Here is a 25,452-nt window from a genome sequence, read left to right as displayed (position 1 = left end):
CCTCAGGTGCTGACTTAGTGGGCTAGCTGTAAAACAACAGCCTGACTGCTGACCTGCCTGTCGGTCTGCCACTGCAAATAATCATCCTTCCACTATACCCATAACAACGTGAATAGTGTTTATTATTCAGAAGTATCTCTCATTTGACGCAGATGGCCAATGCCACCTTTCCTCTTCCCAACGCTTTGGCCAACCAGCGCCACCACTCACGGGCATCTTCTCGGAATAAGAATTTGGTCTATTTTGTTTCTCTCTCTTTCACACTCTCTCTCTCACACTCTCTCATCCACACTCTCACCCTCTCTGTCTCTCTCCCTTTCAATCTCTCTCTCTCTCTTTCTCTCTCTCTCTCTCTCTCTCTCTCTCTCTCTCTCTCTCTCTCTCTCTCCTCTCTGTGAGGAAGGTGTGGCTCAACATGGCAGAGGGTGAGGAGGCCATGAGCCAGGAGGACTGGAAGGAGAAGTGTTTGGTCCTGGAGGCGTTGCTCATGAAGTTCCGGGTGCAGATCATCAAAATACGAGAGCTCACCGGAGACAAGGTTGGTCCGTCCCCGTAAACCCCCACCCCTCACCCCACAAACGCTCCATTTGAAGTCAGGGGTCTGCATTCATACCAGCAGGGGGTCTCTCTTAACAACGGCCGACAGGAGAATGTCAGCCAAGGGTTAGAGGTCACCTAGTTATCCAGAGCCCCTTTCACACATGCAGTCTTGTCCGGTCGTTCAATGTGTGAATGGGAGCAGGGGTCGATCTCCTGCAATTTGCCTGCTCAAAACCTAGTAATATTTCCAGATGACTACCTGTACAGATATGTAGTCAATGAAAGCAGTGACATTGCCGGGAGAGGCACGTAAAGGGTTAAAGGACTTTCACGTGGTGCGAACAAAACCAATCGCAAGACTCCGTTTCGGACATCATAAGTGAATGTGTTTCTGGTGATTCTATGATACTATCCGTACAGCTTACTTTGTTTGCAAACAAGTTCCTTTTGGCTAGAAGTATGGCTAGAAAATGGACAGATCCCAGAATAAGGGAGCTCCTCTCAGTCTGCTCTCTCCGCAGTACATAAGTGTTTGATTAACGTCAGCTGCTGGACCGTCTCTTGGCCCATCAATCTCGGCATTGCTATTCCATGTGTGAAAGGGCACGAGACAGAAATGTTCCAGAAACATAGCTGCATGTCTGAATAGTGAAAATCAATAGCAAAGCCTTAAAGTTATCCCAGTCTTTTACCGGGAACTACGTTGCAAAGATGCTTAGGTAAACAACACCGCTCACCAGAACATCAGACATGGAGGAATTGTGTCAAGACACAAAATGTTTCCGAAAGTGTAGGTGTGTGTATGGTAATGAATCTATGTGCTTTCATGTGCCTGGATGTGAATCGATCATATTTAATTTCACATATTTTACACAAATTACAGTTAACGGCCGCTTTAAGAAAATGCATTTCAAATATATACATATATGTATATATATGTATATATATATATACATATATGTATATATATGTATATACGTGTGTGTTATGTATATAACACACACACGTCCATCCAACTTATAGTGCAGAGACCTGTCCATTCTGCCTAGTCCGTCTTTGCAGGCCCCGGAGTCTTGCCCGGCCCCCATTCCCGTCCGGTGCCCTAGTTCTGTGGTCTCTCTCCGGGGACCCTGATTAGAAAGGCAATGTAAACAGCCTCCTGACCACAAGGCTGCAGTCAGTGTGCACTGCACCATGAGATCAGCCCAACTCTAGTCAATTACAGGGCAGGAGTTACCCAGCTGGACGGCCCTACAAACTCCCAGACTGAAACCGTAGAGAACTGCCTGCCCTTTTTGTGTGGGTGGCATATACCTCCTATGGGTAAAATTTATTTTTGTTGCTTTCCATAAGGTTTATAATATTACTCATACAAAAAAAGTGCTACCCTAACTTTCATTTCAGTATAAACCTGCTCTATCATACGTGTGCTTCCCATACTGTGTTAAATGTTTGACTTTGACTGTTTGTGCTCAGTCAGAACAGAACTCTGACCTCATGCAAGATGACCTTTCAATGCTATGATCTCATCGTGCTAGCATTGTTGTTTCTGTGTTCAGTGGCTCCCACTGCTGTTCTAGATGGATGGATGTTAAAATACCCCACAAGCAGCCTGATTCTTTATCAAAAATACAGAGTTGTTTCTGGAAACATATCAAGGTAGTTCTTCACTATGTATGAAGGGCGGCATAAATGGACACAAATGTGTCCATTTAGGTCCAAGGTCCATCACCGTGACCAAGGAGAAAGTATGAAGAGAAGTTTAAATTAAAAGCTGAGAGGCCCAGGGGGAAGAAATTAATACTTTAGTAAACAACGCACATTTTCACAGGAAGTGAGCTAGTGACTCAAGGCCAGTCAACTAAGACCGTCCATAGAAAGAAAAAAAAAAAAGAATTAGGACTTTTCAACCAGTGCCAACACTAACTGAACTAAAATAATTAGATTCAAAAGTTCATTGAAAGCACTCACTCTGATAGAAGTATAAAAAAAGTATAGATTAGTTAAAAGACCTATTTAAAAAAACACACACACACACACACACACACATATATACACACTCTCACACACACACACACACACACACACACACACGCACACACTGCTCGTCTTACATCATGTCACAATTTGGATTGATGATGGTTGACTGTTTCTATATGTGTTTTGCAATTTTTATATGAAACAATTGGAGAGTATGTATTACGAATATGTATGTATTAGACTGCTTAATACTGAACGAGAAAATGTATGCATTTAACTTTAATGTCCGGATTAGATCTTAAGTTCTCATATGATTTAATTCAACCTTAAATAGATTCCAAAGTCCCTATGTGGTCATTTGATAAAGATATACCACGTATAGCAATTTAGCTGAGAGTTTTTGCACTCAGTTAGACTTCAGCTATACCGCTGCCCAGCAGCTACAGAGAGAGGCTTTGTGAGCTGGCTATTGATGGAGGGATGAGGAGAGAGGGAAAGAGAGAAAAAAAAAAGAGAGACAGGGTGAGGCGAGAAAAAAAGGGCGTAGAAAGGGAGACAGAAAAAGTAAGAGAAATGCAGGAGAGAGTGAGAGCAAGAGAGAGCCAGAGAAGAAGAGAGAGTGAAAGAGAGCAAGAGAGAGAGAGGGAGGGGAGAGAGGGAGAGAGATGGAGTAAGGCAGGAGACCAGCCACAGTGAGCCAGTTGTGGAATTTGAGGAATGGAAGTCTGACTGGAGTTGTGATCTGAAAGTAGATCCGCCACGCTGATCAAGTCATGCTTGTGGTTCCGAGACCATAGGGACAGTGTGTGTGTAAGTGTACGTGTGTGTGTGTGTGTGTGTGTGTGTGTGTGTGTGTGTGTGTGTCTGTCTAACGGTAGGTACAGGGATCAGATTTGTTCAAGGATTGTATAATGTATTTAGAAGAATCAGGCAGTGTGCATTATACCAAACAAGATGTCATTCCGATATTACAGCCGATTTAAAGAGGGAAGTAACATCTCAAATCAATCTACATCAATAGCACCTCTTCTCGTAAAACACTGTATTTAAGCTGAAAATAGGGTGCCAATTGCGTTGGTACACACTGACAAAAAGAGCGTTAATTAACAAACAAATTAAATTTCACAAATAAGTAAGGACAAAAAGTAACAGTCAAACTTCTTTATCTTGTTCATGGAGATGACATCATGATGGCCATGAGCTACTCTGACACAGCAGGAAGTATAACTCACTGAAATGTGTGTGTGTGTGTGTGTGTGTGTGTGTGTGTGTGTGTGTGTGTGTGTGTGTGTGTGTGTGTGTGTGTGTGTGTGTGTGTGTGTGTGTGTGTGTGTGTGCGCGTGCGTGCGTGTGTGCGGGGGGTAGAGGCTTCATTGATCACAAGCTGCTCTTCCAGCTGAGTCACACAGTACTGGGGCTGACTAAAGCCCGCCTGCTGCCTGTACAAACATGGATAACGGTGAATAGAAAGAGATAAAAACATGTGTGTGGGCACAGGATGCCCAACACTCACTAGCCCACCTCATCATTCCCTGCTGGCCTGCTCTGTGAGTCTGGTTGGCTGTGTGTGTGTGTGTGTGTGTGTGTGTGTGTGTGTGTGTGTGGCTGTAGGGGATTTTATGTATGTACGTATGTGTGTGTGTGTGTGTGTGGGGGGGTTGATATGCTTTCCAGCTGTAGCCAGCAGAGAAGCGGCGCCCTGTAATTAGTGTTCTATTCTCTGCCAGGCTCTATATCTGAGACATGCGGTCCGTCGCACGCAGTTCATCTTAAAGCCTGGAGAGGCCTCACTGGGAGGGGACGGAGCACACTGCTCGCCCTGGGTGTGTGTGTGTGTGTGTGTGTGTGTGTGTGTGTTTGTGTGTCTTTTGCATGTCTGCTGTATGTGTATGTGTTGGAAGAGCTCTGTGTCAGCATGTCTGTGTGTGTGTGTGTGTGTGTTGGTGGGGGGGGGGGGGGGGTCAGAGTGTATGTGTACATGTTTTGATGCCAGTACTTACTAGGTCTCTTCTATAAGGCAGAGTGGATGAAACCAGTTTGAGCAGGTTTGCTGTGGCCCCCTTTTAAAAAATATGAGGCTGTGCTGCCCATAATGATGCCTATATTTATATACAAAGCAAAGCAGGCATCAGGGAGAAGAAACACTCAAATAAGTGTGCTCTACTAGGAGAGACGGTAACTCATACAAGCTGTGAAAGATTTGTTTGTTTTGTTTTACCTTTTTGCTAAAAGAGAGAGAGATATATTTGTAGATAACCCTCACATTTAAACACATCATGGAATATATTACTCTTATTGTGAAAGAATTGGATTGATTCAACAAAATAAATGTACACCATTGACATTGAAAACAACAAATAAAAAAATGAAATGACGGATTGAGAGTAAAAGCTCTGTCAGAGTGAAAAGCTGCGTCAGTGGAAACAGTGAGTGGTTACGGTAGGGTGCGGTTATCCCCACTGCTTTTGGACTGGGCGGAGCTCGTTTCAACCGGTCTGTGGAACCAGAACCAGGGGACCCCTGATCCCTGGGTCCACCTCACTCACAAGAACCCTTTACCTTTTCTCTGGAACGGCTCTAAAATGAGGACCGTTAATATTTGGAAATAAGTGTGTTTGTATGCGTGTGTGTGTGTGTGTGTGTGTCTGCCTGTTTGAATATGAAGCATAGCAGTAATGTATAACACTGTTTATTCAGCACTATTTTCGTCGCTGTGGTTATTAGGCTACTTGTGATGCAGACACACACCGGGCAAAAAGTAGTGCCGGAGGTAGTGATGGGAATTTCGGCTCTTTTTAGTGAGCCGGACCACTTGGATAAGCTCACCAACAAGAGCCGGCTCTTTCGCCTCCCAAACGGCTTTTCATATTACCACTTATACCTTTTATAATTCAGCCAAATGTAGCCCATTTTGACTTATGATTAGTATGTGTAGGCCTATATATCACTTAAATTATTCAATACATCCTTTGTACTGAAGTATGCAAAAGTAAAAATTCAATTTTCTAACATCAATAAATTGCTGTGGCCGATAGTTTTCATTGCATTTACAAAAAATTAAAAATAAATAAAGGGCTCGCGGTCGGGAGCCAACTCCCACCGTTCACTTAAAAAAGCCGGCTCTGTGAACCGGCTCGTTCACAACCGACCACTAGATCGCTAGAAAGTAGTGCAAAATGATATGTGTTGTTACTGGCACGTAAGCGACTACTTGGAAGACATTGGAAATCGTTGGTAACTATTTCAAAGTGTATTCCCCTCACAAGAACAAGAGCTATGGAAGCAGCTAACGGAAAACAAATGCTAACCCAGTGATCCCCCTTCTAGACGCACGATAGACGCATGATAGATTTGGAGTTTATTTTGGAATTTACAGTTATCTCTGCATATCCCTTTAAGCAGACTTTGCTATGAATACCATTTCTGACACAGCTCAGGAATGTATTTATCTATGTGTGTGTGTGTGTGTGTGTGTGTGTGTGTGTGTGTGTGTGTGTGTGTGTGTGTGTGTGTGCGAGCACGTGCGTGTGTTTAGCTACAGCACAGTATTATGTGTTTTATGCAGCCTTTGACACATTTCTAACAGTTTTCCCATGCCCCTCTCTAGTCTGGCCTCACACAAAGGCGGGGCTGTACCTTTTTGATGTAAACCCACACCATCGTAGAGCTGTGAAACATTCCTCCATCACACATAAACCTGCAACACAACTGTGGCCTCTGTGTTGGCCAATCAGTGTGTGCATTGTTTTTACATCGCTGACTTCTTTTTCAATATAATTGAAAAAGTAAAAATAACTCTTTTTTTTTGCACAACTTGTGTGTTTGGATTGGCTTGATATTGTTTGCGTTGGCCTCAGGTTTTTTCTGTTTTTAACTAAGAATAAGTTATTTCTTTGAACTCCCTTCTGGAGTAGATCTGTCAAGTTAAGGACAGCAGGATGATGAACTGTTGATGTTCTAACTATGGGATGTCTGTGATTTTCCACCTTGTAGATTCAGCAGCTGGAGATGCAGGTCATCGATGCAGAGAAGCGAGCCTTCAATGCCCAGCAGCAGGTATACAAAGAAAACATGTGTGTGTTTGTGTGCCACCAAATGAATTAAGTAAATCCTGAGGAATAACAAATCAAACAGTGAACGTTGTGATGTGTCTGTGTATTCAAATGCCTTGTATTCACTTCTCTCTCTCTCTCTCTCTCGCTCTCTCTCTCTCTCTCTCTCTCTCTCTCTCTCTGTTGAAGATGCAGTGGATGGGGGAGAAGCTGCAGGCGCCGGATGGCCAGGCGGGGGGCTCTGAGGCGCGTCTGCTCGGCCGCTGCCAGGAGCTGCAGGCCCTGCTGCAGGAGAAGGAGGAGGCCGTGGTCCTGCTGGAGCAGCAGCTGGAGGAGCAGGTATGGGGCCTGAAGACCCGTTGTAAAGGGCCAGCAAGAGAGCCATGCTGGTACCTGATTGGCTGTGGAACCAAGGCCCCATCCTTTGTTTTGGCCCCTACCTTTCTTTTTCAGCGATTCATTGATGTCACTGCAGTATAACATCTAAGCAGAAGATTATGTATGAAACATGCTGATAAATTGCAAATTCTTTGCTGTCAACAGAAACAGATTCGGCTTCAGGACTCCAAAACGGTGGAGGAAAAGGCAGCCAAGATCAAGGAATGGGTGATGCTGAAGCTGTCTGATGTAAATATACCAATAACACAGTTATTATGATGATTTGGTAGAAGCCTCGCTCCATAGCTTGCAATACTGTAGTTACAATAGTCTGGGGTGTACATTTCCTTGCATGGATGGTCTCAGACGGAATCAAATCCATCATCATCAATCATCAATAAACAGTGTCAATGGCTAGACATGTTGACGTGCAGTTTAAAGAGGTATGTCTCTTTGACTCTGTGTGCAGTTTGAGGTGGAGAATGCTGCATTGAGAGAGAGTAACAGACAGCAGGAAGCTCAGATCCAGGAGCTACAGAAACAAGTGCTGGGTAAGGATTATTATATATGAAATCCTCATTTAATTTTGAACTTTCACTGTAAAAGTCTCAAGGACACATGAACTGGTCGGTTTAAGGAAACATACTATTATAAATGACGCTCTTAATGACCTTAATCAAAATTAGGGTATAATGGATCCAAGGCATCTTTCAGCTTTTGAGATTGTTGTGTTCGTGAGTAGATATTAAGCTTTACAATTGTTGTCAGATAATGAGGCTTACCACAAGAAAGCATTGATTGACGCATTAAAAAAGAACACAGCCCATGTGGACTTGCTCTGCACCCATAACTTGTACCGTCATTGACCAATCAGACTTGAGTACTCAAAAGAGCCTTGTTATAAAAAACACTAAAACATTGACCATAAACTGTCCATAAACACTGTTCATAAACAGAGAAATCTGATCGTTGAGCTGTTCATCCAAATTAGGGTTTATCACATTACTTGTGGAAAACACATGGAAAGAATTGCCATAAACTTTTCCGTTGGAGGACTGAACTGTGTGTGCGTGTGTGTCTGTGTGTGTTTATTGTGTGGCTTCCATCTCGTCCAGCCCTGGAACAGAAGCGGGGGCTATCAGTGGGGGTGGGGGCCCGCCCCGGGGAGGCCCAGCGGCTCAGCAGCCTGACCTTCGGCTGCTTCCAGGTGCGGGGGAAGAGCCCTCAGGTCCTGACCGGACCAGAACCGTCCCAGAGAACCGTCAGCGCCCAGCCCCTGAGAGAGGCCGAGTGGGGGGGAGGCAACAGCGGTGAGAACTGCAGCGGTTCATTTCATAAACAACATCGCTCATTATAACGCTCCCACTCCCCCCACTCCTTCCTAGAACTTTTTTTATGTGTAATTGAGTAAACTGCAAATAAGTCATGAGCTGGTTCCTCATTGTTTTTCTCCGACAGCGAGGAGCAACAACGACAACAACACCGCCCTCTCCGAGATGGACGGAGAGGAGACCGGCGACGAGGCCCCCGTGGCGGACTCCGGCCCCGCCCCTGACGGCCCGCCGGGCGGAGCTAGCGACGGCGCTGGCCACGGCCCGGGCGCTGGCCACGGCCCGGGCGCGGGCGCGGCCCCGGCCGCGGCCCCGCTCCAGCTCAGCCGCCCCGGCAGCGAGTACTACCTGACGGCCTCCGACGACAGCAGCTCCCTGTTCGACGAAGACATGCAGCGCGTGGAGCGGCCGCGCTTCAGCCTGCACGAGACGCCGGGCGGCGGCGGCGGCAGCGGCGGGGCGGCGGGGGACAGGGAGGACAGCCTCACCTCCAAGCCCGACGACCTCACCTCCGAGGAGCTCAACCAGCGCTTCCAGTCCCACCGGCTGGACTCGTCCTTCTCCTCCGCCTCCTCACCCGCTGATCCTCCGACGGGCTCCGCCACGCCGGCCCTCACCCCGAAGCGCCCGAACCCGCCCCGGGACCCCCGGGACACCCCCGCCTCCCCCAAGCAGCCCCGGCTGCGCACCCCGGCGCAGGGCTTCGGGGTGCTGAGCGTGGCCCAGGCCAAGAAGCACCTGAGCCAGCCGCCCGTCTACAGCGAGACGGCGCACGGGCGCACGCGCAACGCGCTCAGCCTGCTGCGCCCGCTGCGGCCCCAGGAGACGGACCTCGACGGGGACCAGGAGCAGAGGCGGGAGGTCGTCATGGAGACGGGCGGCCCGCAGGAGGTCCCCGATTCGCCGGCGTCGCCCGGCTCTCCGTTACCGCCCCGAAGCCCGGGCGACGCCGGCAGCAAGGAGCCCGGGGAAGGTCCGGAGCCGTACAGCTCGGCCCCGGGCAGTAAACCCCCTACACCACCGCTGCACAGGTTCCCATCATGGGTAGGAGGCGCACCGTTTGACCTCTGACGGTCAAGTTTTATATCCCACATGCACAATACGTCATGGTAACTTTACATTGAAATGTTTGTGGTGAGACACAGGTATTCTACAGCATAACTGAATATAACTTCATATATCTAGCGTAATCAAAAATATACACGTTAAAATGAGATAAGCTATGTTAAAGTAAATAAATAATTGGACATATAACATATCTTAGTCCATAACAGCAAGTGTAATAGCCCAAACCAGGTACGTTTTTAGTAGTACTGAGATGAAGCGCTCTCTAGATTACACAGCATCCAGATGGCCTGCTGCTAGGTTGTTACCCATAGGTAGCGATTGCCGGCTATACCTGACTAATGAGTCCATGGGCACGGAAGAAGATATGGACTATCAGTCCTCCAGAATAATGTATTCATTTAAACACAGCTAACTTATTGTTATTGCAGTTACAATGTGTGTGTTTACTTCCTACAGGAGAGTCGTATCTATGCTGTGGCCAAGTCAGGAATCAGGCTTTCAGAGACGTCCTGTACAGACCCGGCTGGCAAAGGCGAGATGGAGGGGAATGGGAATCGGTTGCTTAATTATTAAGTGCTGGTCTATTGGCTGTGTGGCACGTACCCATTGCTGGTCTGAAGTGTTGTTTTACGTTCCAGACCCCTCCCTGCAGTCCTCATACCCTGCCTTTGTGTTCTACACCTCCCTCATCTATAACAACATGACTACGCCTGTTTACACCACGCTCAAGGGGGTAGGCATAGCAGACACCAAATAACGATAAACACAAAGTCATGGTTTTCTTAGAGAAATGATACTTGAATTTCAGCGGTTTAAACTCTGCATAGATTTCTTTTATGACATAATGTGATCAAGATCACAGAGTAAAAAGAAAACGGTATCTTGGATGATGGTGTTATTTTCAGTGAAATGAAGCATTGTATGTATGTGTGTGTTTGTTTGCGTGCGTGTGTTTGCGTGTGTGTGTGTGCCTGTGTGTCTGTGTGTGTGTGTGTGTGTGTGTGTGTCTGTATGTGTGTGTGTGTGTGTGTGTATATGTGTGTGCGTGTGTGTGTGCAGAAGGCCACTCTGCTGAGCAGCAGTGCGTTCTGCGAGGAGGAGTCCAGCTCGGAGGAGGAGTCCAGCTCCGGGGAGGAGGAGGGGTCTCTCTGCAGCTCACGGACCTCCGGCTCCAGCTCCCGCAAGGACAGCAGCCCCGGGAGCCCGCGCTCCCTCAAGAGAGGTACAGCGCACACCACTGTCACACACACACACACACACATTGAGCCTTATTGGTGGATGTGTATCTGTAGCCCCTTTACTCGAATGACGTTAAATTGCTGGATTGAGTTTTCTGGTAAAGGTGGCTGTTTCTGATGGTCATGCAGTGAAACGTCACAATACAAATTCCGGGAAATAACATTTTACCTTGGAGCTAGAATCTCTGCAGTTTGAAAACATGTATTTACCCCCTGCACATGTTTACCACTGATGTATAAAAATAACATTTCACAATGCAAAGCTTGTGCCATTGATGTGACAGCATTGTTCACACATAAGGTCATGCCGGAACTTAGGCTGCCATTTGACAACGTCTTGCAGCGTGCTGTGAATACGGGGAAAGTGGAAGAGCGGATTGAATGTGCCTTTGATTACCGGCACAGGCTGCTTGTGTTAAAAGGGCTCATGTGTGCTACAAGTCCTCCTATGAATGAAGCTCAGTGGGGCATGTGTGTGCCATTCATTGCTGTTTGGAGATTCATTTTATTTACTAGCGTGTGAGAGTTAAATAATTATGATAAATATAACTTATCCATCGTATCTGTCTATACTTAATAACCTAATATATTCAGTACTAAATATGTCTACAAATTATTTTTAAATACACTCAAATATCTATAAAAAATACATATTTTTGAGTCTTTTCAAATATTGTTCAGATACAATGTTTAATAGATATCGTTCTTGTGGTTTTACCTCCAAGCTGTGTCCATGTCCTCCATGACGTCGGAGAGCGACTACGCCATCCCCCCGGACGCCTACACCACCGACACCGACTGCTCTGAACCTGAACAGAAGCTCCCCAAGACCTGCGCCTCGGCCAGCGACAACGGGAAGACCGTAAGGACAGAGTGACCGCCGCCCTCTGGATCTCCAATGGCAGACCAAATAGTCCGACAGATCACATTCAATATTGTTGTCCTCCAGAAAGGAAATTCATTGCCGCGAGCGTACATATCATTGAAAATCACAATGTAATGGAAATAACAATGCAATTGATTTACGCTTATTGGCTGAAGGAGTTTGTCTGTCAAGGCAAGCACTCCCGCCCCCTTTAATAAATAATAATAATAAATAGAATATATAGAATAATAAATAGAAATAGAATAAAAAGCTTCAGTCATTATTTTATCTCTTCCATCACCTTTTCAGAGTCCTGCTGTTCTCGCGGTAGTCTGATGTCCTCAGGCTGTGCCAAACGACTTGAAGTTACTGTTAGTGTAATATGCTGTCAGCTCGTGGTGCTCTATTGGTGAACCGTGATGGTTGATGCTTCCAGGAGCCCATGGAGAAGTCTGGGTATCTGCTGAAGATGGTGAAGACCTGGAAGAAGACCTGGAAGAGACGCTGGTTTGTCCTTAAAGATGGAGAGCTGCTGTACTACAAGTCGCCGGTGGGTCCCACACAACACACAGCGTTATCCTGTTGATCAGTGGGTCCCACACAACACACGGTGTTATACTGTTGATCAGTGGGTCCCACACAACACACAGTGTTATACTGTTGATCAGTGGGTCCCACACAACACACGGTGTTATACTGTTGATCAGTGGGTCCCACACAACACACGGTGTTATCCTGTTGATCAGTGGGTCCCACACAACACACGGTGTTATACTGTTGATCAGTGGGTCCCACACAACACACAGTGTTATACTGTTGATCAGTGGGTCCCACACAACACACGGTGTTATCCTGTTGATCAGTGGGTCCCACACAACACACAGTGTTATACTGTTGATCAGTGGGTCCCTCACAACACACGGTGTTATCCTGTTGATCAGTGGGTCCCACACAACACACAGTGTTATACTGTTGATCAGTGGGTCCCTCACAACACACGGTGTTATCCTGTTGATCAGTGGGTCCCACACAACACACAGTGTTATACTGTTGATCAGTGGGTCCCACACAACACACGGTGTTATCCTGTTGATCAGTGGGTCCCACACAACACACAGTGTTATACTGTTGATCAGTGGGTCCCTCACAACAGACAGAGTTGTTCATACTGTTGAATACATCCAACTGGATCCTTTAGGGAATACAAGTTATAAATGATTACACCAAGCTTCTTAGGTATACTAATGTCTTTATATGTGTCCTTGTATTCTGTGGGAAATGTGATTTTTGGGGTCTTGTCAGTGGTTGTTTTTATGTTGTGGTCGTGGTTAACGGTCATGTGTCTCTGTCTCATTCACTGAGAAAAAATTTATTTATTGTCCCCTTGGGGACAATAAATGATCTATCGTATACATTTTATACCCTTATTTGAGCAAATTTTTATGTTTATTTAAACTTGATTTGAAAGGTTTTTTTACCCTAACTTTCACAATGAATACAAAATGTAGTCATTTTAAATACAAGGTAAAAACCTTTTAGATGTAATTGCTACCATATGCTTTCAAACAATTGGTAAATGCAATGTTTTTACAGCTCTCCCACTCAGCTTTGAATCTAGTGAGTATTTTCAAAAAATGCTTCATAAAAACAAACTGTTAAAGTTCATAATGATGGCCTTCCTGTGGGACAGGAAGGGCTGTAAACGGGTTGAATTCAGGTTAACAGCTCATTCTTGAGATATGGGTCAATGGGTCTTAAAATAACCTCAACTAACAACACCATGTGATTGGTCTCTCCAGAGCGATGTCATCCGTAGACCTCAGGGTCAGATAGAGGTCAACGCTACCAGTAGCATCTCCCGCGGCGATGGGAAGCAAGTGCTGCAGGTACCTGAGCCTCCTTACTAAATGTCACTTTAATAAACACCTGTACTTAAAACATCTGTACGCAATGTTGTTTGCATGTCTGAGCCCTTCGCCTATAATTTACAATGTAGTCGTATCTTATAGTGTGTATGGTTTGTTTATGACTCTTTCTCTATAGCCTTCTTTACGTTTGAAATAGTACTTAAAGCCAAATCGTTTGTAATTATATGTTTGGAGCCTATGTGCAAATTCAGTTATACATACAGTTTCATTCCTAGACAAAATCTTCTTTTCAGACTGTAATTATTTATTTATAATTCACAGAGCCTTTTATCTGAAGCGAATAAGAGTGAATTCAGATCCATGAAACTCAGGAGCAGGTAGGGGGTCAGGGCGTTTACTCAGGGATGCCTGCGGGGTTAGACTGTGGACTTTGAGGTTCAGACCCAGTAACCACTCAAGGACCCTGCCCCCAATTACCAAACAACTCCAATCATCCCAATCCCTGCTCATCCTGTTCTGTGCCTCCACAAACCTCGTCCATTGAACCCTCCACCTCTTCCCCTGCCGCCCTGCAGGTGGTGACGGGGCGGCGTGTGTGCTACCTGAAGGCCGACTCGCCCAACCTGCTGGAGGAGTGGCTGCGGGTGCTGCAGAGCGTGCTGAGGCTGAAGGCCGCCAGCCCCCTGTTCACCCAGCCTGACGTCCGGCCCAGCATGAAGGGGCTGCTCCTCAAGGTGACCGCTCGGGGTGTCAAATTGGGAACCCTTGCTTTTAGCAGCAGGATCCGCTCATGCCTGGGGATCGCCGTAGTTCAGCTTTAGGCTCTCTGGAGTTACAACAATGTGCTTTTTTCTTCCTGCTGGAGAGTCGTAGCCATGCGGGGGTTGTTTATATTTTGCACCTCGAACCTTCCGTTACACAGAGAAGTATCCACTGCATTGCAGCTGTGACAGTTTAGAAGACATGAGTCCAACGGGTCGACGGAGGTAAACAGCATCTCGTGTGTTGTCTCTGTGGCAGGTGAAGCACGGCTACTCCAAGCGGGTGTGGTGCGCCCTGATCGGTAAAACGCTGTACTACTTCCGCAGTCAAGAGGACAAGGTGGGTGACAAAAGAGTCTATATATTTTTCGTATTGAAAGTCGATTGACTCGGTCAAGCTAAGGGCAGAGCTGACGCGCCGTGCGTGGCCCACAGTTCCCCCTGGGTCAGATCAAGCTGTGGGAGTCCCAGGTGGACGAGGTGGACGCCTCGCGGGACTCGGACGAGAACCTGAAGGCGTGCGGGCGGGGCCTGCAGGCCGCGTCCTTCACCATCGCCGTCCATCCCCAGGAGCAAGGGCCCACCTACCTGCTCATCGAGTCCCGCCACGAGAAGGTCAGAGGTCACACGCGGGCAACGCGGCTGGGAAAAACGTTGGACGCTGCACAACGATTGGCTGTGTGGTTGTAACTAGGGAGGGCCGAGCAATATGGAGGAATTACTACCATGACTAGTTGATGTGTATGTAGGCATTGATATTGAAATATCAAAATATTGAAGTATGCTGTTCCATACAAAGGAACACAATATGCACGATTACTTCACAAAAGTTGAGTCATGACTTTTTAAATCAAATAACGCCAACGACGGCGGGTGCTGGTGCTTTACTGAGGGGGGGGGGGTGTGTGTGTGTCTGCCGCTGGGTCCTCAGGAGTCGTGGCTGTACCACCTGTCTGTGGCGGCAGGGGCCCTGCTGGGCAAGGTGGGCACGGAGTTCGAACAGCTGGCCGGCAAGCTGTTCCAACAGGACGGGGACCCAAGTGAGTTCTGACTCGCTCTCTCTCACACACACACACACACACACACACACACACACACACACACAGACACATACACACACACACACTCACACACTCACACTCTCACACTCTCACACACACTCTCACACACACACACACACACACACACAGTGCTTTACCTACCACAGTGCTATACTTCACACTGCATAGTTTGTGTTGCTCCAGTTTATTAAGCCCCACCTTCAATCAGACAAAGTGATACCGAAATGGCAGTGTTGATGGAAAGTAACATGCATATAGATATCCATCTATTAAATGATACAGTATACTATATATGACTGTTATAACTAACTAATTAAGCATGTGTGTGTGTGTGTGTGTGTGTGTGTGTGTGTGTGTGTGTGTGTGTGTGTGTGTGTGTGTGTGTGTGTGTGTGTGTGTGTGTGTGTATGTGTGTGTAGATTCTCAGACCTGGAGGCATCCGGTGTTGTGTTTCAGTAAGGATGCTCTGGTGTCCCCCCTCACCACCCTGCCCTCTCAGGCACTGCAGACTGAGGCTGTCAAGCTCTTCAAGGTATGCCTTCCACCCAGTCTGCTACTGTACTACACTAGGACAGGTTCAACTGTGGGTGGGATGGTCTAGTCTAGCTAGTCTAGTTTCAAACCTCCCAGTTTGTTTGTGTGTGTGTGTGTGTGTGTGTGTGTGTGTGTCTACATTTTGTGTGTCTACATTTCTACACATCAATGTTTTTTTAACTGGGGTACAGAAACTGGGACCAGAAAGTCTAAGAATGGACGGACAGATCAGGGGAACCATGGATCAATGGATGAGATGAATAGACCATGTTGCCATGGTAATTTGAAAGCTCACACCACTCCCTCTTCCTCTGTTGTGTTCCAATGCACCCAGACCTGCCAACTCTTCATCAACGTTGCCATCGACGCGCCGGCCATCGACTACCACGTGTCTCTGGCCCAGAGTGCCTTGCAGGTGTGCCTGGCCCACCCAGAGCTGCAGAACGAGTTCTTCTGCCAGCTCATCAAGCAGACCCGCAAGAGAGAGCCCCATGGCCAGCCGGGGCCACTGCAGGTACACACCGCCACCACTTGGGGGCAGCAGAAGCACATCATGGTGTTTTTTATAGTGGAGGTATTGTGAGAGCAGTGTGTTTGCTATTGGTAAAGGAATGGGTTGAACTGTCGGGGACTGACTTCCTGTATTCGTTTTTTCAACGAATACAGGGAGTCAGTCCGAATAAAGGAATAAAGTCCAACGAATAAAGGAATGGGTTGAACTGTCAGGGACTGACTTCCTGTATTCGTTTTTTCAAGATGGTGCCAGGAACATATGCAATTACAATTTCAGCCAGCAGGGGGAGCATATAAGAATAGTGTGCTCATGCCTCCCCTTTGTAGAGCCAGAATAGTCTGACAAATCAGACTTAGATTAATATCTAAAGTTTCCTGGCAGATGAACTAAAATCTTGATGAATGGAGTTCACATTCTTTTGCTTCATATTTGTTCGACCAATTATGTTGCTGGAGGCTTTCTAAGAGCGTTTTTGGCAAACACAAACTCACCAAGCAGAAGTAACTTGTAGAGTAGTGTCGCAACACAAAGTAAACATGGAAGTAGAAATCAACTGAATTTTCCATGCTCTGTTAATCTTAGTCTTTGTTTGTTTGAGTTCTCCTTTTTCTTGTTATGTATTATTTGTATTGGAGGTAGGTATGTCATTTGTATTGGCGACATTTGACATGCACATAACGATACATTTTGTATTGTTTTCTAGGGCTGGCAGTTCCTAGCACTGTGTGTGGGACTGTTCCTACCACAGCACCCTTTCCTCTGGCTTCTACAGGTACACCTCAAAAGACATGCAGATGCCAGGTGGGTGAACACCATAGGCTTCCCAAACCTTTGCCTGGATGAGCAATGTTTCAAATAGAGAACTGTAATCTACTCATTTGAATATAATAATATGTATATAATATAAAATAGTCAAATAAATAATCGGGCTAAGATCTGTTTGTTTATGGTCATGAAATGCTCACATTTGCAATTGTGCCAATAGAACGTGCTTCGATTGTTCTCAGCCTCGATTGGCCCTTGTTTGATAAATGAATTGGATGTAAAAAACACAGAAAACCAAAAAGACTCCGTTCTGGTGTATTGCACCTCCATGGTAAGCAGCCGCACCCCGCTCTCCGTTCCAGGACGGAGGTGGGTAAGTACGCCATCTACTGCCAGCGCTCTCTGGAGCGGACGCAGCAGAAGGGGGAGCGGCAGGCCCGGCCGTCCCGCATGGAGATCCTGTCCATCCTGCTCAGGAACCCCTACCACCACTCACTGCCCTTCAGTGTCCCTGTGCACTTCCTCAACAGTGCCTACCAGGTACCGGAGGCCTCCCAGGCCTCTCACAACATACACACAAACACACAGCTTTAAAGGATCAAACGCAAACTCTGAGTTAAGAGCATTGTCGTTACCTTCACCGATCTATCTCGTTGAGAAGATTAGTAGTTGTTGACATTCGTTTTGTATTGACTATACGTTACGCTAACTTTAAACGCAGAACATATTTAACTGTATGCTCTGTTTGATGGTCTCCGTCACATCCTCTATATAACCATTATATTACTATACAATGGTAGCTGCCCAGCCCTGGTTTTCTCTCCCTGTGTGTTCTGAAGACGTAAGCTAACAGGCATGGAATATTCTGGTTGATGATTCGCTAACACTCGCAGGAAGTTAAATATAGCACACTTTAATAAAGAGCCAGATGGAGCGACACGAGAGAATCGTACACTGTGCGACTTCATTAAGATACACTGTATAATAACTACAACTATAGCTGTGTGAAGCCAAAAATATTTTTTTATGAGGTACCCATGAGCAACTACACTGTGTCCACACACCTCCTCATGGTGTGTGGAAACAGTGCAGTGATTCACTGGTCAGCCTGGCTGTCTCCCCAGGTGGTCAGCTGTGACGCCTCCACCACTGTGGAGGAGTTCCAGTGTCGGCTGAACCAGGACTCGGGCGTGAGGAAAACGGCCCAATCGGGCTTCAGTCTGTACACAGACGACCCCACCGGACGAGACCTGGAGCACTGCCTGCAAGGAGGCATCAAGGTTCGAAGCTCTTTTTAATCTGGTTTTAATGGAATCTCAGATTGGTCTTACTTGCTGCCATTTGTTTTTCCATCCGCAATTCAGGTAGGTTGGACCAAGCCAGGTGTTGATATTGTAAGAGGTAACACATGCTTGTGATAGTATTCAGTCAAAGACTGGCGTCAGTGAGTGAGTCTGCTTGTCACAGAGTAGAGAATAATAATATAATATTCAGTAAAGTAAAATGACCTCGCTGCCTTTGTGTCCAGAGACAGGAGGGTTGATCAAAGGGCAACAGTGGTACCAACCAGGGGCAAAGCCAGGAATTCACGGCCTCATGAAAGGAAACTTGTATGGGCCCCTAGATATAGCGCTTCTTTTTACAACCACACCACTGTAATCAGTAGATCGGAAGCTTTGATTTGATTTACTGGATGTCTATATGATTACAACCAGTCAGGATTGAGGGGGAAAAACGAGTTCAATGACCGATAAGCTACCGAGCTAGGCATATTAACCTTGCTAGCCAAACTGTGCTTGCCTCACAGTAGATCAAATTCTTTTTCCATTGTTTTATTTCAGATATAAAGGAAAAAAAGGCCTCTCTTCTTGACCTACTGATAAATCAAAGATGATTTAAATTCCAGGAACCTGTCTAGGGCCCTCTCCCTCTCAGGGCCCCCTGAATAGTCTTCACCTCTCCCAGTGGCGGCTGGTGATAAAAATTGTTGGTGGGGCGCAGTAAAAAAATGAATTTGGTAGATTTGATTTCCTGTATTCTGGTGCATTTTGGGGATGGCCACTACCTATTACCTATTATTCATTCAGATTCATAGCCTACATCCTGACTTGCAGGGCCTGGGCAAGCTTACAAGCTTACCCATTGTTGTTATTATGATATTGAGGCAAATCATGATCACTGTCCTATAGCGTCCATTTTTGTGTCTCAATGGCTATTTCAAATGCAGTTAGAAATATGGGACAGTTGCTTTATATTATTTATATGCTACAGGCCGAAAGACTAAATTAATATGTAACTTACTTGCTCCTTTTAAGTATAACATTGCTTGGGGAGTCCAATTACTCCACTGAAATGGGTGGAAAGTGCTTTTACATTGATTCGCTGAATTGTCCAATCGTGTGGTGATAAAAAAAAAACTGAAACGCCATACCATTGGCCTGGGAAAAAAACCATCTCTGCTTGATAGACAGCAAAAAGTTTGCGAGCTTACGTTGATTTCAACTTGGCCGGCGCCCCTGATCTGAAGGAGGGCTTTATTTTGAATGACCAATAACAAGCCTAGCCCAAATCATTGACGTTCAGACGCATTTGAATGGTTACTGGCAGTTGCAAGTACGGTCTATCACACAATTAAACAAGGATAAACGCTATGTATTTTTGTTGATTTATTTTGTATGTATAATAGTTTATTCAAAGTTGGCAGATATATTCGAGTGAATATTTGACGGAGGGGCGGCGCCCTAGCGCCCTCTATTGACCAGCCGCCACTGACCTCTCCCTCCTGTACCCTGCCACTGCTACCAGCACAGGGGCAGTTTAAGCACACAGCTAGATGAGGTTGCTCTTAATAGCGCTGCCATAATTCTTCCCACAATGAGGACTCCTGTCGCCCCGGGTCTTCTACAGGTCTGTGACATCATCTCTAAGTGGGAACAGGCCTCCAAGGAGCAGCACACGGGCAAGTCTGAGAACACCAGGACAGTACGCCTCACCTACAAGAACAGGTAGAGAGAGGCTCTCTCTTTCTCTCTCTCGCAGTAACCCCTCTCTCTCTCTCTCTCTCTCTCTCTCTCTCTCTCACTATCTCTATATTGTTCGCTATCTCTCTCGCTATCTTTCTCGCTCGCTATCTCACTTGCTATCTCTCTCGCTATCTCTCTCACTGTCTCTCTCGCTCGCTATCTCACTCTCACTTTCTCTCTCAATCCCTCGCTCTCTCAGTCTCTCATACTTCAAATAAATGAATTGACATAACAATGTAAATTGCAATTGCCAAAGCGTGTGTCAATTAAGATGCAAGTTAGACATGTAAACAACCCTCCCTCAAAGTCACCCTCTCACGACCTCTCTTTCTGTCTCCAGGCTGTACTTCTCTCCGCAGGTGAGAGGGGAGTCGGAGAGGGAGAGGCTGCTGCTGGCCTATCAGACCAACGAGGCCATCCTTGCGGGACACTTCCCTGTCAACAAGGAGTTATCGCTGGAGATGGCTGCCTTGCTGGCTCAGGTGGACACAGGCCCCAAAAACAGGCCCCATTTATCTGGTTTCAAGGACACACAGTAGACCCGATAGATTTTGTTTTTAATAACACTTGTTTCTGGCCCTTTTTACACAAAAAAAACTTATATTTATGTAATTATGGCATTGCTTTACATATAAACATGGGTCATGTTAATGCAGAGGACACCATTTAATGGGAGAACCATCATTTGGTTCTCATGTGATCTCTACACAGAATGATATAGAATAAACTAGCTGGAAATGATAACATTTAAAACTACTCTGAGAAAGCTGGTTGGTATTGTTGCCTGGTCAAAACAACTGCGCATGCAGTGTTTTAGAGTGAAGACCAAGCAGCTCTAAGGAGCCCACATCATGAATTGCTCTCTCTGGGTTAAAGGTGGAGTTTGGGGATTTTGAGCGTCCGTTCTCTGCGGCTGGGTCAGCCCAAACCAAGTCAGTCCAGACCCTCAAACAGGTCCTGGAGAGGTTCTACCCAAAGCACTACCGCAGGACACCCTCCGAGGAGCAGCTCAGGTCCACACACGCAGGCACACACTCACGCAAGCGCACACACACACAGGCGCACACACATATGCAGGCGCGCACACAGACACACACACACACACACACACACACACACACACACACACACACACACACACACACACACACACACAGGCTCAAACACACACTGGCGCACACACATACGCAAAAGCACACACACATAAGCACGCACACACGTGCACACACACAAACACGCACACGCTGGTATTAGTTGTGATAAACAGATAATGTTGATTATGGTCTAATACCTCGAATACAATTTAATAACAAAGGAGCCAAAAAACATGCCTAATTTGTAATCATAGTTGAATCCAAATTAGAAAGGTTGTGTATCAGCACAAATTAGACTTCTTTTTGTATTTCAGACAGCTGCTTCAGCGCCTCTCGGTCCGTTGGGCATCTCTCAGGGGTCGAAGTTCACCCGAGTGCGTCAGGATCTACCTGACCGTAGCCAGAAAGTGGCCTTTCTTCGGAGCAAAACTGTTTGAGGCAGAGGTAAGCTGTGTGTATTTGTGTGTGTGTGTGTGTGTGTGTGTGTGTGTGTGTGTGTGTGTGTGTGTGTGTGTGTGTGTGTGTGTGTGTGTGTGTGTGTGTGTGTGTGTGTGTGTGTGTGTGTGTGTGCGTGCGTGGGCATGTCAACTATATTTCTTTCTACAATATAACTAGACATGCTTCATGGCATTTTTGAAGAAAATGCATGTGATCACGCCAACTCATCATGCGCGCAATTGTGAGCATGCTGACATGCTTATGCCAGCGAGGCTAATGAGCGTCCGAACACCGAGTTTAAAGTCCCTTGGCCGCTTTGAAGCAGATCAGACAGATCAAACTATGTCTACTATGTCTTTGTTTGATTGCAAGTTATGGCGCCCCCTGTCTCCGAAGAGGTCCTTTGCTTTTTGGAGGCCTTCTTAAGCGTGGGTTCTATCTGTGTAACTTTGACAACCCTGAATTGTTGGCCTTGGGAATGGCTGGATTTTTTCCCCATTGACTGCCATTATAATGAATAGCTGTCCGAGCACCTGCACCAGTGATTGTTTGAAATCATTTGACTATCAAAACAAAACTTTTCAAATGACCTAAGGGGGTTGTCCTTGATGGGCACACCACGTTTTAAGCCTCTGTGGTTCTCTGAAGCGGATTTGGGATTGGTTGAATAATCATTTGCATAATCATATTTTGCATAAATGGGCCAGAACTCATCGCCCATTTCTAACATGAACCAGAAAAATACCATAAGGTCGAGCAGGAGCAAGGAGTATTTGGAGCAAATTGTGGACTGCAAAATCTATCTCACACCTTATGGGTCCCACTGGCAAAAAGATTCAGCATGTCAAATATGGCCCAGATACCAATTTTCTGAATTTTATTATAAATCGGGGCTCGGTACACCACGGCATAGGTTTGACCACTAGTTAAAGCGCACCCTGTGGTCAAAGTGGGATACAACTTTTTGGAGACGTCTGTACTTCCGACCTATATGCTAATTCAATTAGACATTTTTCAGGTGTTCAGGTTAGGAGTGGTTGATCTTAGCGTTTTTGCCACATTCACTATCCATGTTAAATTATAATATTATAAATATTAATAAAATACAATTATGCAAATTCTTTACGTTTTTATCGAATAGCGCAATGTATTAGTCACACGATAACAATAGTGTGGCTTGCTTTGACACCACACAAATTATATGTGCTTTCCCGTTGTACCTTCTAAGTCCGTCACAGCCTCTCCAGAGCAGGGTGCACGTGTGTGGCTCGCCGTGCACGAGGACGGCGTCAGTGTCCTGGAGCACAACTCTATGGTAAGACCCCCTCTACTCCAGGAGCCCCAAACAAAGGGGCCCCTGACCGTGCCATTGTTCTGGACAGCAAAGCAGGGAGCTGGATCCCATGAAGTTCGTAAAGGACCTAGCTTCAATCATATATTCCACTTTATCGGATTTAGGTTGTGTAGGAGTTAAAAATAAATAAAAATGTGTAGGCGACCATAAGACACGCATCTTAATGTAAAGTTTATCTTTTAATATTAATGCAATGCTGCTTTTTTATCTTTCATTTACAGTTAAAACTATCTCTCATTTGAGAAGTATTTTTCTTCTCCTCCTGAAAAGATATATATGATAAGCATGTTTCCCCCGCTGTGCCCGGAGCAGAAGCCGCTGGTGTCCTTCCCCTATAAGAACCTGGGGACGTTCGGAGGCTGTAACCAGGACCTCATGCTGGTGGTGGGCCAGAGTGCCGGCCCAAACATCTCCAAAGACAAGCCCACAGAGAAGCATCTCTTTGCCATGCCCACCTCCAAGGTCAGTGAGTGAACAAGAAACAGATTATATTGCACATTTAGTATTATCATTATAATGTCGTTGTTGAGACCAACTTATTGTGAGATGGTTGAAAGGTCATCTCGGAACATGAATGGGGTTAGGCATTTTGCTCAAGGATGCTAGGGAGAATGTTTTGAAATAAATTATAAATAAATACATAAAACAAATAGCTTATATTGTGAAGAAACCGTAAAGTAAAAAAATAATAGTCAGTACTTTCAAGGAGAAGATCAATTTAAAGAAGTAAAGGATTAAAGTAGGTGTAGTCAATTAGGGGAACATTAAATATAAATTCCTTTGGAATGTAAGAAGAAATCGTAATTCACACAATATTTAAAAAACTAAACTAATACTAACTAAACTAATAAATTACAAATAGTGTCTGTTTGGTGTGTACTTAAAGTGGTTAACTAAAGCATTGGAAAAAAAGAACTAAAACAGTATACACACAGACACACACACACACACACACATACACACACACACACACACACACACACGCACACACACTCACACGCACCCACATACAAAACCACACTGAGAGCCATGTTCTCTTTGATTGACAGATCAGGGAGATAACCCTGCTCATCTCCAGCTACGTCAACAGTGCCCATCAGCTGAAGGCCGCAGCCCACCACCTGTCCGCTCCTGCCTTATTGGTCGCTCAGCCTGTCACTCTCAAGAGCAAGGAGCTGAGGAGCAAATCCCCGCAGGCCACGGGCAGACCAAGCAAGGCCCCTACCCTGCTCTGAGCAGTGGGGTATAGCCATGACACTAAAGCCTCTGGGCCGGACCTCCGTGATGATGAAGGGCCCCAACCTCCTCGTCTACGGTTTAGACAGTTTAAAGTTTAAATTTATAATATGAAAAGGCTTTGCGGAGCAATAAAACAAATTGGGTCAGTTAAAAGAATAACTGCTCAGTATACCTGTTATTATGGCTTACCATGGTACAACAGTGAAGGACAATGTTTATTTGTCTTAGTAATGCTCTCTCTCTCACTCCTTCTTTCTTTATACCACTCCCCATCTATCTCTATGTAAGGTTTTTTTTAAAGGATAAGGTTGGAGGGTGTAACTGTTTTGTTTTCTTAATGCAAACATTCCTTAGCCTGGGAAGCAAACAAATTTGAGAGCTGACGTTTTAATTGCTCTGGCAGTTGGTCAGTCCCCCCTCCCATTCACAAAGAGTTAGAGCCCACCTGGCACAGGTGGGGCCAATCACAACAGTGTATCTAATATGGGGCGGGTCTGAAACAATGACTGTACAGAGCAGCGCCGTTTTTGTAACCTTCCAAGATGGCTGCTGCTGATTGGAACGGAAAGTGGAACCCGCTATCGTGATAGTATTTAAACCGGACGGTACATTTTCTCTAAAAGCTAAAACCTGGACCGTAAATCTGTTCAGTTGGGTGTTCTAGTCAGGACCCCACATGATTTCTTCCATAGTCATTTCATGTGTAAAAGTATGAGATAGCTTTACTACTAGCTGTGGTCAAAGCATGCAGACATTTATGGAGAATTTGTGCAGGTCTCATTACATGTGAGACAGATGACCCCTGTCCGCAATGTGTTTGCTGGGCTTGGGAAGGACCTGCTCAAGGAGAAAGGCGATGGACCTTGTGTCCCTGGGAGTTACTCAGTAACTTGCGGTGGTTAAACCTTATTCAGAGGCATAATGTCCACTGCTCGTACAGCTTTTATAAAATGGCAGTTCAACCAAAGTGGTAGGGATGGTTTAACAATACTGCACATCAGGAAGGGAAGGAGAGAAGGCGATGAGAATGGTTTTATTCATTTATTTATTTATTTTTAAAGCGTGATGTGAAGGACTTTGTAATGGTAAAGGTTGGATGGATAAAGGGGTTTTCTTGTACTCAAAAGGGATTTGGTTTTCTTGCTCTTTCCTGGCCGGTAAATGCTACATGAAGGAGGAGGAGGACCCAACAGACTATGACATCGCAGGAACAAAAATCTTAACCCTTGAAGTTAGTTTAGAAAGAACTTAAAAATGTTGTTTTGCCATGTGCATTAAACTATTTCCGCCGTCATTTTCCCTCCAAATAAATTGTATTGTGCCTGAACTATTTATTCTATCAAATGTTG

At 45.7% G+C, this 25,452-nt stretch overlaps 1 protein-coding gene across 1 annotated transcript; it reads left to right on the top strand.

Annotated features, from left to right (window-relative positions):
• Positions 1–407: 407 nt before the first annotated feature.
• plekhh2 (pleckstrin homology domain containing, family H (with MyTH4 domain) member 2) lies at positions 408–25,408 on the top strand. Its single transcript, XM_084470481.1, has 29 exons — positions 408–538; positions 6,514–6,576; positions 6,762–6,911; positions 7,116–7,199; positions 7,420–7,501; positions 8,066–8,260; positions 8,409–9,325; positions 9,806–9,881; positions 9,988–10,082; positions 10,409–10,571; positions 11,313–11,449; positions 11,889–12,002; positions 13,252–13,338; positions 13,896–14,054; positions 14,341–14,421; positions 14,517–14,696; positions 15,013–15,121; positions 15,562–15,674; positions 16,011–16,190; positions 16,894–16,991; positions 17,318–17,495; positions 18,080–18,235; positions 19,863–19,960; positions 20,319–20,460; positions 20,855–20,991; positions 21,387–21,516; positions 22,739–22,825; positions 23,177–23,326; positions 23,914–25,408. The coding sequence occupies exons 1-29, from the start codon at positions 416–418 to the stop codon at positions 24,097–24,099; spliced, it is 4,470 nt and encodes a 1,489-aa protein (XP_084326607.1). The 5' UTR covers positions 408–415; the 3' UTR covers positions 24,100–25,408.
• The last annotated feature ends 44 nt before the right edge of the window (positions 25,409–25,452 follow it).

The sequence above is a fragment of the Micromesistius poutassou genome (genome assembly GCF_964030765.1).
Source record: "Micromesistius poutassou genome assembly, chromosome: 7".
In the NCBI taxonomy this organism is placed as follows: domain Eukaryota; kingdom Metazoa; phylum Chordata; class Actinopteri; order Gadiformes; family Gadidae; genus Micromesistius; species Micromesistius poutassou.
This window is presented reverse-complemented; position numbering and strand designations above follow the sequence as displayed.

Excerpts from the sequence above, each read along its gene's own strand:
- plekhh2 (XM_084470481.1), top strand. The coding sequence starts at position 416 with ATGGCAGAGGGTGAGGAGGCCATGAGCCAGGAGGACTGGAAGGAGAAG. Across the intron at positions 539-6,513 it reads GAGAGCTCACCGGAGACAAG|ATTCAGCAGCTGGAGATGCA; the intron begins GTTGGTCCGTCC and ends TCCACCTTGTAG. Across the intron at positions 10,083-10,408 it reads TTTACACCACGCTCAAGGGG|AAGGCCACTCTGCTGAGCAG; the intron begins GTAGGCATAGCA and ends GTGTGTGTGCAG.